Consider the following 14,660-nt stretch of genomic DNA (forward strand, 5'->3'; position numbering starts at 1 on the left):
TGTGTGTGTGTGTGTGTTGTGTGTGTGTGTGTGTGTGTGTGTGTGTGTGTGTGTGTGTGCATGTGTATGTTTTGAGTTAGTGCAGGTTGAAAGTTCAGTCACAGATGTAGTAGTGCAGGTGGAGTGTTCAGTCGCAGATATGGTGGTGGGGATGAGGGGGGGGAGCGTTGTCAGTGGCCTGGCTGGCTAGAGGCTGACAGTGAAGGGAGAGTGGGTTGAGTGTTCAGTATCTTGATTGCTTGATGCATCGTGCTGCTTGTAAGCCTGGTGGTACGGGAACGGAGGCGCCTGTACCTCTTTCCAGAGGGCAGGAGGCTGAACAGTTTGTGTGCAGGGTGGCTTGTGTCTTTGATGATCATCAGTGCTTTTCGGGTGAGGCGTGCGGTGTAAATGTCCTGCAGGGAGGGGAGTGGTACTCCAATGATCTTCTTCGCTGTGTTCACAACACGCTGGAGTGTCTTCCTGTTTTTTCTCCGTGCAGCTTCCTCCCCACACTGTGATGCAGCTGGACACGACGCTCTCTATGGTTCCTCTGTAGAATGTTGTCATGATGGAGGGTGTAGCACTTGCCTTCTTTAGTTTGCGCAAGAAGTAGAGACGCTGATGGGCCTTCTTCGCCAGTGATGTAGTGTTGGTGGTCCAAGAGAGGTCGTCGCTGATGTGCACTCCAAGGAACTTGGTGCTGCTCACTCTCTCCACAGCATCACCGTCGATGGTCAGTGGTGGCAGTTGTTTTTGGACCCTCTGAAAGTTGACAACAATCTCCTTGGTCTTGTTGACATTCAGCAGGAGGTTGTTGTCTTTGCACCATCTGGCCACAGCAGGTCTACTTCTTCTCTGTAGTGGGTCTCATCGCCCTTAGTGATGAGGCCCACCAGTGTTGTATCATCCGCAAACTTCACTAGATGGTTAGTGCTGTGGGTCGTTGTGCAGTCATGTGTCAGCAGCGTGGAACAGCAGGGGGCTGAGAACACAACCTTGCGGAGCCCCCGTGCTCAGGGTCAGGGTGCTTGAGGTGTTATTCCCTACCCGTACTGCTTGTGGTCTCTGCATCAGGAAGTCCAGCAGCCAGTTGCAGAGGGAGGTGCTGAAACCTAGTTTGTCCAGTTTTCTGATGAGTTGTTGTGGTATTATGGTATTGAATGCTGAGCTGAAGTCAATGAACAGCATTCTCACATATGAGTCTTTATTGTCCAAGTGGGTGAGGGCTGGATGGAGGGCAGAGCAGATTGCATCCTCCGTGGATCGCTTGGCTCGGTATGCGAACTGGTAGGGGTCCAGGGTGGGGGGTAGGGTGGCTTTGATGTGTGACAGGACTAGCCGTTCGAAGCACTTCATGATTATGGGCGTCAGTGCTACAGGACGGTAGTCATTGAAGCATGATGGTGATGATTTCTTCGGCACGGGTATGATGGTAGCAGCTTTGAAAAGTGATGGGATGACTGCTTGCTCCAGAGAGATGTTAAAGATGTCTGTGAAGACATCCTTCAGCTCTTCTGCACAATCCTTCAACACTCGGCCAGGTATGTTGTCTGGGCCAGCTGCTTTGCGTGGGTTGATGGTGGCCAGTGTCCTCTTCACACTGGCAGAGGACAGGTACAGGGGTTGATCATGGGGGGGAGGGGGAGTTTTCTGTGGATGAGTGTCATTTTGTGCTTCAAAACGGGCAAAGAAACTGTTCAGGTCGTTTAGCAGAGAGGTGTTGTTGTCACAGCTTCGTGGTGCGGGCTTATAGTCCGTGATGGCCTGTATGCCCTGCCACAGGCTCTGTGCATCTCTGCTGTCTTTGAAGTGTGTTGTTATTTTGTCCGAGTATTCCTTTTTTAGATGCGTCCCAGCATCTCTATAAGAGGGTCTGTCTGTCCGTCCGTCCGTCCGTCCGTCCGTCCGTCTGAAACGCAATTGTGTCTGAAACGCATTCCTTCAATTGTTCCTTCATGTGGCCACAAGGCGGCAGACTTGCCATTTTGGACCGGAGCGAATGCGTGCAAGCATACCCTTTCTAACCGGATGCTAACGTTGGCGAAAAGTAGCCTAGCCACAGGCTAACTGACAAACGTGAGGCCAACAACTCAGCCGATCGTGATGTACGCCACAAATAGACCAATCGACCTCATATTTAGAAACTACAATGTTGATTTCTGCCTTCGATTTTCATCAGTTAAGAAATCTAGCGTCGGATTAACACATTATTAAGGTAGTAAAGCGAGTTGTCGCCATGTTTGTTTTCCAGAATCGGGTAGAGAGCTCACGTGCAGCATTCTGGGTAATTGAGTTTCACNGCTTTGGTGCCTTGACGTTGAAGCTGGTATTGAAAAAAAGTCCATAACGTGAGGCCAACAACTCAGCCGATCGTGATGTACGCCACAAATAGACCAATCGACCTCATATTTAGAAACTACAATGTTGATTTCTGCCTTCGATTTTCATCAGTTAAGAAATCTAGCGTCGGATTAACACATTATTAAGGTAGTAAAGCGAGTTGCCGCCATGTTTGTTTTCCAGAATCGGGTAGAGAGCTCACGTGCAGCATTCTGGGTAATTGAGTTTCACTCATTGAGAGTAAATAGAAGGTTTCACTGCTTTGTGCCTTGACGGTGAAGCTGGTATTGAAAAAAAGTCCATAAGCGCATGATTCACCCAAACGGTTTTATTTATTTATTTATTATTTGTCGATGTTTAGATTCTTTCCCACATGCACATACTGCTGAAATGGCGTGATACTAAAGGTTGTTAGGCCTAATAAATGTCTGGTAATTTGTTCATCTAGGCTATGTGAAATTTCAAATCATAGCCTATGGTTCTTTTCCAAATCCAATAATGATGATAAGCTTATTATACCCTAAACTGCAAAAAATAAAGCCATGTCTCGCCATTTTGCTGCCTTGCTGCCTGCCACAATATTTGGAGTGTCCATGATGACCAATAAACAAAAAGTACATCCTCGGGGGGCGTTGACAGGCTAGGAGGAGGCCAGGGGGGGCGTTTTGGGGGGGGGGGATGGCATAGTTGGAACTGGCATAGAGGGACGCATCTGTTGTCCGCCTGTCGGCCTTGTTGCTTTCCTGATGCCCTGGGACAGGTTTGCTCTTGCTGCTTTTAGGCCAGCTACGTCTCCTGCTCTGAAGGCTTTGTCTCTGGCCCTCAGCAGTCTGTGAACGTCTCCTGTGAACCATGGCTTCTGGTTGGCCCTGGTGGTGATGCGTTTTATTTCTGTAACATCATCAATGCATTTTGTGATGTAGGAGGTCACGGTGTCTGTGTACTCCTCAATGTCAATGTGGTTGCTGTGGGTGGCAGCCGTTTTGAACATGTCCCAATCTGTGGTTTCAAAGCAGTGTTGTAGTCGTGACACGGCTCCTTCTGGCCATTTTCTCACCTCCTTCAGAGCTGGTTTGGTGAGTTTTACCTTTTGTCTGTAGGCTGGCAGTAGCAGAATCGTTAGGTGGTCTGATAGGCCGATGTGGGGGATGGGCTTTGCCTTGTATGCTCCTTGTTTTGGGGTATAAACAAAGTCCAGGGTGTTTTGTCCTCTTGTTGGAAAGTTAACATGTTGGTGAAATTTTGGAAGAACTGTTTTGAGATTTCCGTGGTTGAAATCTCCCATGACCACTGTGAAGGCATCTGGGTGTGCATCTTGTTGTTCACTGATTCCCCGATGCAGCTCGTTCAGTGCCTCGCTTCTGGCGCTGGTGGTATTGCTAGGAGCAAGGTAAACTGCGACCAGTAGAATGGCGGATATTTCTCTTGGTAGATAGAAGGGTCGGCACTTGATGATCATGAACTCCACTAGTGGAGAGCAGTGTCTCTGTACCACCGTAGCATTTTTGCACCAAGCATCATGTGTGTAAACACATATTCCTCCCCCTCGTTTTTTCTCTGCAAGGGCTCTGTCCGCTCGGTGGCACGTAAGTTGCTCCAGTTGTAAAGCCGAGTCGGGTATGCCGTCGTTCAGCCATGATTCTGTAAACACGGTCACACAGCAGTTCCTCACAGTTTTGTTCGCTGATCTTAGTAGCCGTATGTCATCCATCTTATTGTCCATAGATCTTACGTTTGCCAAGAGAATTGATGGTATTGCTGGACGAGTTGGGTTGGCTGCAAGCCGTGTTTCGACGCCACCTCGTTTGCCTCTCTTCCTAATTCTAGAGCACCTCTTTCGCCGTCTCCATGTAGGCGAAGCAGACGGGTCCGATGTATGCCGCCGTAGTATCCCAAGTTCTTCCAGTGTCTCTATTGGTATATCCAATACATCGCTTGAGTTGTCCATTCTTATCTGCAACAGCTGTTGCCGACTGTACATGCGTTCCGACATAGTTTCCGACGATAGACATTTAAACATTAGAGATAAACATTATAACACAAAATAAACACTGCGAGTTGGGAGAGTAAGGAGTCGCTGCAGCTACGTGCGCCACATCCGGGTAACAACAATCACTCCTCCTTCTCTTCTCTATCTCTTTCTCTTTTTTTCCCCTTCTGTCATCCTGTCTTTGCTTTTCTCTACCTCCCTCTTTCATTTTCTTTGTTTCCCTCTCCCTCTGCACTTTCTGCTCTCTTGCCCCCCCCCCCCCCTATCTGTATCTCTCTATGTCTCTCTATCTCTCAGTCTCTATCTCCTTTCACTCTCTTTCTGTCTCTGAGACACACAAAGACACAGGTACCAGTGAAGCTTGGGCATTCAATTGGCCATTAGTTGCACCATTCATCTTGTGCTGTTGTTTCTAGGTTGAAACATACTCTAAGTGTTGTTCCTTTCAGGCCATTCACACCCGCTGTCTGTGTCTGTCTGCGGATTGCCATGACGACGAGCTGTTGTGTTTGTGGCCTCTAGTGCACTCGCTGCTTAGCAACCAGAGATGCTGAACTCTTAGTGTTCTGGAACTCTTAGTGTTCTGGAACTCTTAGTGTTCTGTATTAGCAGCAGCAGTGCAGCGTACAGTAGTTCTCTCCGTGTTCAGGAGAGAGTGAATTCCTGTGGTGACTAGCCTGGCTGCCCTCGAGATAGAAGTGCTAGCTAGCATCGCATAACGGGAACGCTGAATATTTTATGATGTGCTTCAGTACGCTCAAGGGGATGATGAAATATTTCTGCTATTCATGTTATTTCCCCACTTTATTCTCTTCTCCCCCCCTCTCTTCTATCTCTCTCTCGGTCATCTCTCTCCTTCTCTCTGTCATCTCTCTCTTGCTCTCTCTTTGTCATTTCTTTCTTTATGTTTTCCTTGCTTTCTATTCGTTCTACCCTTCTCTCTCTCTGTCTGTCTCTTTCTCTCTACCCCTACTCTCTCTCTCCTTTCCTCTTCTTTCATCCCCTTTCTCTCTGTCTCTCTCTACCCATACTCTCTCTCTCCTTCCCTCTTCGTTCAACTCCCCTCTTCCTCTTCCCTCTGCTCTCTCTATCTCTCTCTATCTGTCTCTTTCTCTCTACCCCTACTCTCTGTTTCCTTTCCTCTTCTTTCACCCCCATCTCTCTGTCTCTCTCTACACCCCCCTCTCTCTCTTATTCTCTTCTCCCCCCCCTCCCCTCTATCTCTCTCTCTCGGTCATCTCTCTCCTTCTCTCTGTCATCTCTCTCTTTCTCTCTCTTTGTCATTTCTTTATTTATGTGTTCCTTGCTTTCTATTCTTTCTATCTACCCTTCTCTCTATCTGTCTCTTTCTCTCTACCCCTACTCTCTGTTTCCTTTCCTCTTCTTTCACCCCCATCTCTCTGTCTCTCTCTACACCCCCCTCTCTCTCTCCTTCCCTCTTCTTTCAACTCCCCCCTTCTCTATGTCTCTCTAACCCCCCCATCTCTTTTCTTTTCCCTTCGTTCAACTCCCCTCTTCCTCTTCCCTCTGCTCTCTCTATCTCTCTCTTTCTCTCTGCCCCAACTCTCTGTTTCTTTTCCTCTTCTTTCACCCCCCATCTCTCTGTCTCTCTCTACACCCCTCCCTCTCTCTCTCTTTCCTTTCCTCTTCGTTCAACTCCCCCCTTCTCTTTCTCTTTCTTTCTCCCCCACCCCTCTCAATTCATCTCTCGTCTCCCTTCTTCACTGTGTCTGCTCCTCTCTCCCTCCTCCTCCCCCCTATTCTCTCACTCTCTCTCTCTCTCCCTTCCTCTATCTCTTCCTCTCTTCTCATCTCTCTCTCACTCTGTTTCTCTCTCTCTCTCTTCTCATCTCTCTCTTTCTGTATGTCTCTCTCTCTCTTCTCGTCTCTCTGCTCCAGGTTGATTGAGTCCAGTCTGGGTAGCGTGGCCACCAAGTTTAACTTCTTCATCCACAACTTGGCCCAGATGCGCTTCTCCGGCCTGCCGTCGAGCGACGAGCCCATCCTGTCCTTCTCACCGCGCACCTACACCCTCAAGCAGGACGGGCGCATACGCGACGCCTCCATCTTCTCCTTCCAGAAGAGATACAACCCCGACAAGCACTACGTACGTCCACACTCTCCATCTCTCATTCCCTCCCTCCCTCTCTTCTCTCTCCCTCTCTCCTCTATCTCTCCATCTTCTCCTTCCAGAAGAGATACAGGAAAGGGAGATCTTCTAAATGTCTAGGGCGGCCCTGCCGTGGCCACCCGGTAGGGCACTCGCCTTCCATGCGGCTGACCAGGGTTTGATTCTCGGCCCGGGTCCTTTGCCGACCCTATTATGTCCATGGGTTTCGACTTCATATTACTATTACTAAGCGAGATATATCTCTGAGGAACACGAACGAACACAAACACTACTGTTGCAGGTGCAGATCATTAGTTTACTCATTGAAGTGTTCACCACATACATACTTATGGGATTCACCCTGCCACCGAGCACAGCGCCCACCTGTGGGATGGCATACATAAATGCAACAGGCAACCCACATACATCACAGACCCCTCCCCATCTCTCTCCCACTCATTTCCTGTCCCACCATTCACTGTCTTGTCCTAACAAAAATATATATATATATATTTTTTTTTTGTAATTATCTAAATGTCTATCCTCCTCCCTCTTCCCCCTGCTCTCTCCTCCTTGCCAGACGTACGCGGTGCGACTCCTCAGGGAAGGCCAGAGTGAACCTCAGTTCATCTTCCGCACTTTTGATGAGTTCCAGGAACTGCACAACAAGCTGACGATCCTCTTCCCTCTGTGGAAACTGCCTGGGTAAGACCACAGTACATGTCTATGGGTGAGCGATATGGCAAAAATGTCATATCACGATTTTTTTTAACATAATCAATACATAATAAGTAACACATCTCTATTTTTTTTTTAATCTTTTTAATATTTTCTTTTAATCTTTTATTTTTTATTTTTGATCTTCCATCAAAAAATAAAGGGCAAATATTTTATGGCTACACACCTTTCTGAACAGAGTAACACCATAGACGTAATATCAACACCAGGGGTTCCCAACCTATTCAAGTTTGGGGCCCACTTGAAATGTTCTCAAATGTACAGGGCCCACCTCTGACCCAATAAACAATAAAACTCAGATAAATACTCAACAGCAACACACACACGCACGCACTCACACACACACACACACACACACACACAGATATTATTATGATTTTAGAAAATGATTTCAAGGCCCATTTGGAATACCTTCAGGCCCTGCCAGTGCGCCCCGGACCACAGTTTGAGAATCACTGATCTACACGTCTTGTATAAAACTGTACACGTCTGTGGGTACAACCCACATTAGCTGAGCTGACTTTCCTCTTTCTTCTGTGGAAACTGCCTGGATAAGAAGTAAGAGAAGAAGAGCCGGTATATAATATATAGCAGTGATTCTCAAAGTGTGGTCCAGGGACCACTGGTGGTCCTCGACAGAGCTCAGGTGGTCCGCGAGAAGATTTTTTTCTTTTCCAAGACAAGCTGGCAGCAGTATATTTGTAACACAATTACAAAGCATAGCTGACGTTTTATTTTCACCACAATAAGACAGGCTTGTGATTTCAATCGAAATTAGCAGCGTCAAATTATCACCCCTCAACTGTCAATTCCGTGGACAGGTGGTCCCTGAACATTTTTGGGCGGACAAAGTGGTCCTTCGCTAAAACAGTTTGAGAAACACTGATATATAGAATATACAAGGCTATGGGTGAGACTATTTAGCTGACTCTTCCCTCTCTTTGGAAGCAGCCTGGGTAAGACATGATGTTGTCTCCCTCTGCTGGGGATGTTGGGTCACTGCATATGATGCAACGCAACGCATGGATTGATGTTATTAATTGTAAGTTGGAAGAGAAAAGAGTGTCCGCATGATGACATATACAGACACACACAGTCAACAAGCAACACAAATAGAACTACAATAGAAATAATTACTGTAATTTTTCTCATCATAGAGCAATGTTATACTTGCTTACTCACCCCTACACACACACACACACACACACACACACAAACACACACAAAAACACACACACAAACACACACACCCCTTCACTTACTTACCTCTTGAATGCCTTCCTGTCCCCCGGCGTGTGCAGGTTCCCCAACAAGATGGTTCTGGGCCGCACGCACATCAAGGACGTGGCCGCCAAGCGCAAGCGGGAGCTCAACAGCTACGTCCACAACCTGATGAGGAGCTCCACGGAAGTCACGCAGGTACACGGGGCCACAGTAGGCCCAGGGGGGGGGGGGGGGGGGAGGGGGGGCTTACATTTGGACTTAGACCTAATGCCAAGGGACATGGTCTTTAGAGTTGAGGGTTGCCAGTTCAGATCCCATTTTTTCTAAGGTAATGAAACAGAGTTCATGTTGTCTCTTTAAAGTATGTAGAGTAGAGTAACTTTATTGATACCCCGGAGTAGCTTACATTGTCAAGCAGTCTTACATAAATACACATAATGCCCACATGGACATGAACATTTCAAGACACATGTAACACATGTGATAGTCTGGGAGGGACAAAAATAAAGACTACAGAAAAATAAAAGGCAATAGTGCATAAACATACTCTTTGAGTTGGGGTAGACTGGATTAACAGAAATCAGTGTTGACACATACATCTATTATATAGTACTGTGGTGTACTGTGGTGACCCCGTTTCGAGTCCGTCCGTCGAGTCCTTTTTTGTTTTTTTGGTTGCCATTTAGTCAGTGCTCCTGATAAACCTATGGTCATCTACCTCGAGATGTATGCGATTGTGATATGAAGCAGAAATTTGGGACATTTTGCAGTTTACATTAGTGGTCCGGTCCACTTGAGATGAAGTTGGTGGTTTATGAGCCCTGAACTAAAATGAGGTTGACCCCCTCTGGTTCATGACCCAAATACACGACCAAAATGTCAAGTTTTTTGCTTTTCGCCAACCAACACAAAAGTGTATAGATTCGCTGAACACAACTAATCTAATAAAAACCAATCCTGATTCTGATTCTCACTGACTGAATGCTGAATTAAGCTGTTTTTTAACATGTAGTATCTGTCACTTATGACTAAGACTAAGCACAACCTTTTATCGCTTGTGTCTTTCCAGTGTGATCTTGTCTACACGTTCTTCCACCCCATTGCAAGGGACGACAAAACGGAGGGTCTGGACTCCATACCCAAAGTTACAGGTGGCTGAACAGTATGCAACTCACACACACACACGCGCACACACACACACACACACACACACACACACACACACACACACACACACACACACACACACACACACACACACGCACACACACACACACACACACACGTGGCTATCCTGATCGGCTCATTCATTCATAAAAGATTCTGATTCTCACAGTCCTCAGAAATACAATCGGAAATACACTTGATCTCTACTTAAAGGGGTATGCACAATGCTACACGGATCCATTGACTTTCACTAGCTTAGCGACATATTCCCTCTTTTAACTTGCCTTAAAGCAAGACAACGCTTAACATGAAAAAATAAGACACTTTACCACCTTTATAAACCCCAGCCAACGATTTTAACTGTATTAAGCCCCAAAATAGTGGCATACCCCTTTAAGTAGAGATCAAGTGTATTTCCGAGGCAAAAAGCAGTAGCTAAGCATTTCCTCACAGTTTATATTTGCTATATTTAGTACGTGAGACATTTTATTCAGAATTCTCACTTTTAATTCTAAATAAAGCTTGATTCCACTTTGAAAACGCCATGTTAACACGTCACAATTCGGAATTGAAAGAAAGATCAGAGTAGACTCAACAGAACTACTTCAGTCTGAATTATTAATTCCGAATTAAAAACGTTACGTAAATGTAGCCGTTGTTAATGAACTCTTGTGCCCTCTTAGCTCTCTTGTATTGATGTTAAGAACAGAATAGAATAGAATTAATTAGCTTGCTAGCATGAAAAATGCCTTTGGTCTCACTGTAACAACAAAGCAAAGCAGAGATAGACATGAATTATGTTGCTGAAAACCAAAATACATGCCCAGATCATTGCATCCACCCCCTCCCTCTAGCCATTTGGTTTGGTTATTATGTGCCATCTACACCTCCCGTGCCATATGCATCCACACTGTACCATACAACTTACATGGCACACCCAAGATTATTGGGTATTGGCCAGACTTTGCAAGGATGCACATGGTGCAGCCAAGGACATAATGGTAAAAAAGTCAGTGTGTGTGTGCGTGTGTGTGTACGTGTGTGTGTGTACGTGTACGTGTGTGTGTGTGTGTGTGTGTGTGTGTGTGTGTGTGTGTGTGTGTGTGTGTGTGTGTGTGTGTGTGTGTGTGTGTGTGTGTGTGCGTGCGTGTGCGTGATATTTGTAATGAATGTGTATGTACCATGTGTGTGTGTGTGTGTGTGTGTGTGTGTGTGTGTGTGTGTGTGTGTGTGTGTGTGTGTGTGTGTGTGTGTGTGTGTGTGTGTGTGTGTGAGATATTTGTAACGAATGTGTATGTACCGTGTGTGTGTGTATGTACCATGTGTGTGTGTGTGTGTGATATTTGTAATGACTGTGTGTGTACACCATGTGTGTTGTACTAGATCCCCCTCCTCTGAGTCCTGTGTCGGGCCGCGTGGAGGGCGAGGTGAAGCTGTCTGTGTCCTACAGAAACAGCACTCTCTTCATCATGCTCATGCACATTAAAGACCTGGTAAGCCATCACTACACATCCTGCACACTATTTAGGCAGCACACTACTGTATGTACAGGTAGGCAGCACACTACTTGGCAGCACACTACTTAGGCAGCACACTACTTAGGCAGCACACTACTTGGCAGCACACTACTTAGGCAGCACACTACTTAGGCAGCACACTACTTAGGCAGCACACCGCATATTGTAGAGCAGTATGCTTAAGCACTCCTCCTCCTCATCATGCACATTAAAGACCTGGTAAGTCCCCACTATGTAGGCTGCACACTATGTAGTAGGGCTGTGCAATATATCGTATTTTTACCGCGATAACGATATTTCAGTGTATTGATACCAAATTTCATAATATCGATATACACAATATTTTGTTCAGTTGCCTCTGCTGCCAAAAGAAACAGCAACAGCCTTCCCCTCCATGTGAGCCACTGCCAGCGCAGCTGCCTTGCAGTCAACCTACACCCACTCAGAGCACCCCGTGTGTGTGTTTCCCCATGACTACTCTCACACTTCTGAATGGAGGAAAGAAGTGAATTGTTTGATACAAACAGGGATCTGAGGGCGCGCGCACTCAAAAATTCCTGATGGTGCAACTGCCATCAGTAGGCAAATGAAGTAAGTAGCCGAGACGAAACAGAATGAACGCCCATCTAACCAAGAATGTAAAATATACTGATATGGGTGCCTCACACAACGGCTTTCTTTAAAAAAATTATATTGGTTGTAAATATCGTGATATCAATATTGAATGAAAATATCGTGATATTGATATTTTCCAATATCGAGCAGTCCTACTATGTAGGCTGCACACCAGAGCATGAGAGCGCAGCGGAGCGCAAGATATATGTTTCGAGCTGCTGCGCTTTTTGGTGTTTGGTCGGTTTTCAATTCAAAGGCGGAAGAGAGGATATCACTCCGCTCCAGTTTGCTCCGATTTGCTCACAACGTCAATTCAAAATGTTGGATTATAAAATTTGTAAAATAACATTTTATTTGATTAAGTGTGATTTTATTTTTTTTTTTAATTCCACTATGTTTTTGAATTGGAAAACAGTTGCAGGCCAACAGTGTTTAATCCTTAAAAAATATGTATTGCACATTAGGTACAGTGTAATAACCAGTGTTACAATATTTAATACCATGTAATATAGGGCTGCACAATTAATCGAAAATAATCGAAAATCGTGATTTAATCATGAAATCGAAGTTGTGATTTCAATCGTGGCAATGGTGACCTGCCTTTGAGCGTCCTTGAAGCCAGAATATACTGACAGGCTGGTGTTTCTGGCCAGAAATCTGTCTACCTACGTTTCATGCTGTTGTCTTTTACATCGTCCCATATATAATTAATTCTTGGTTATATTTCATTTTTTATCACTTTAAATAAAATTCAGCAAAAAATTGATAAAAGTGATTAATAATCGTGATTATAATTTTGAGCCAAAATAATGGTGATTATGACTTTTTCCATAATGGTGCAGCCCTAATGTAATCCCGGTGTAACTCCATGTGCCATGCACTAGAGCAGGGGTGTCAAACTCAGGCCCGGGGGCCAAATTTGGCCCGCGGAGCCATTTTATTTGGCCCGCGAGATCATTTCAAATGTTTATGACAGTTGGCCCACATACATGTACACCATAACTGTGTAACGTATTAAAATTTGTACATGAAAATGCGTATATCACAGGAATATGAGTGGGCCCAGGCCATTGAAACAGCTCACACTCAAATGCAACAGAATATGTGCAGGCACATTTGAACCATATGGGATTCTGTTTAAACGTACATTTAAACATGAGCAATTTTAGTCCATTTTCGTTAAAAAAAAATATTGAGTTTGGCCCGTGACTTTGCTCCAGATTTTGGTTTTGGCCCTCGGTCAATTTGAGTTTGACACCCCTGCACTACACTATGCACCATGGGTGCATCCCAATATGCGACCTTGCCTCCTCCACTTGTGCTTGTCTCCTCGTCCCGCCTCCTGGCCCCTCCTCCGTGGAGAAAACGATAAAGTTTCCCAGCTGTCAGCCTCGCCACAACAACTTTTGAGGGACTGTTTTTCATTCACCATCCCAATTGCAAATGAGAAAAAGACTTTTCAATTGAGCTTTTGCAAGATATTGAAATATAATGCTGTTGTCAGTGATGTCATCATGACGAGAAGCAAGTGGAGGAGGCAAGTGGAGGAGGCAAGGTCACATATTGGGATGCACCCCATGTTTGGGCAGCCCAAAAACAGTGCCCCAAGGGAACATTCCGGCAGAGCAGTACCTTGCTCAGGGTACCTCAGTCATGGAGGAGAATGGGAGGGAGCACTGGTTAATTACACTCCCACCAACCTGGCAGTTTGGGAATCGAACCTGCAGCCTGCACCCTAACCGCTTCCCCATGCCTGTGTGTCCTGGCTGTCTTTAGATGTCAGATGAGGGTGCGGACCCAAATCCTTATGTCAAGACCTACTTGCTGCCAGACCCCCACAAGACCTCCAAACGGAAAACAAAGATCGCCCGGAAAACAAGGAATCCCACTTACAACGAGATGGTATGAGCAAACTCTCACTTGACAAGTCAAAAGCACTGAATACGTTGATGGTGTTGACTATGACTTCACACAATATAGTCTTTGCCCATGGTTCTAAACTGAATCTCTCTCTCTCTCTCTCTCTCTCTCTCTCTCTCTCCCTCCATCTCCACCTCTCCCCCCCTCTCTCTCTCTCTTCTCTCTCTTCCTCTCTCTCCCCCTCTCTCTCCCCTCCACTCTCTCCCTCTACCTCTCTCTCTGTGTCTCTCTCTCTGTCTCTCTCTCTCTCTCTCTCTCTCTGTCTCTCTCTCTGTCTCTCTCTCTCACGCACACACACTCTCTTTCTGCTCGCTCTCTCTCTCTCTCTCTCTCTCTCTCTCTCTCTCTCCCTCTACCTCTCTCTCTCTCTCTCTCTCTCTCTCTCTCTCCCTCTCTCCCTCTCTCTCCCTCTCTCTCCCTCTACCTCTCTCTCTCCCCTGTCTGCAGCTGGTGTACAGCAACTTGTGCAAGGAGAGCGTGAACCAGCGAGAGCTCCAACTGAGCGTGCTCAGTGCAGAGTCCCTTCGTGAGAACTGTTACCTGGGCGGCGTGACCTTGAGCCTCAAGGACTTTGACCTCAGCAAGGAGACCGTCAAGTGGTACAAGCTCACTGCTGTACCTTACTTCTGAACCAATCACAATGCATACAGTAGCAGCTGCCGCAAAAAAAACAACAACAGCCAATCAAGGCGAAGCATTGGGACATTGGCATTGGGACTCAACATCGCCCTCTAAGGGTTACAATTCGCAATCTGACTTTGTCTGTAGACGTGCCTCTCCTCTGCCTCAGTCTGTCTGTCTCTCTCTCTCTCCTCTATTTCTCTTGCACTTTCTCTGTTCATCCCTCTGTCTCTCTCTCTTCTCTATGTTCATCTTTCTGTTTTTCCAATGTTTCTCTCTTTGCATCCCTTTATGCCCCCCAACCCTTGCCTGACAAAGCAGCCTAAATGTGAGACCGGAGTAATTTAGTCTGGCCCCGATGAACGATACCTCCGAAGATTGTTGATGAGAACAACCTGTTGCATTTTCAAACCGTGCTCGCACTCTGACCAATCGG

The 14,660-nt window shown here is 46.1% G+C and overlaps 1 protein-coding gene across 2 annotated transcripts in view; it reads left to right on the plus strand.

Moving 5' to 3' along the window:
• pik3c2a (phosphatidylinositol-4-phosphate 3-kinase, catalytic subunit type 2 alpha) overlaps nt 1–14,654 on the plus strand; it is a 59,600-nt gene extending 44,946 nt beyond the window's left edge. For both annotated transcript variants that reach the window (XM_063197656.1, XM_063197657.1), the window contains exons 22-28: nt 6,212–6,419; nt 7,003–7,127; nt 8,462–8,579; nt 9,454–9,535; nt 10,935–11,044; nt 13,460–13,585; nt 14,051–14,654. In XM_063197656.1, coding sequence (XP_063053726.1) covers nt 6,212–6,419; nt 7,003–7,127; nt 8,462–8,579; nt 9,454–9,535; nt 10,935–11,044; nt 13,460–13,585; nt 14,051–14,233 — 952 coding nt within the window. In that variant the 3' untranslated portion in view covers nt 14,234–14,654. The remainder of the gene's footprint in view (nt 1–6,211; nt 6,420–7,002; nt 7,128–8,461; nt 8,580–9,453; nt 9,536–10,934; nt 11,045–13,459; nt 13,586–14,050) is intronic.
• Nucleotides 14,655–14,660: the final 6 nt, after the last annotated feature.

This window comes from Engraulis encrasicolus, chromosome 4 (assembly GCF_034702125.1).
Source record: "Engraulis encrasicolus isolate BLACKSEA-1 chromosome 4, IST_EnEncr_1.0, whole genome shotgun sequence".
NCBI lineage: Eukaryota > Metazoa > Chordata > Actinopteri > Clupeiformes > Engraulidae > Engraulis > Engraulis encrasicolus.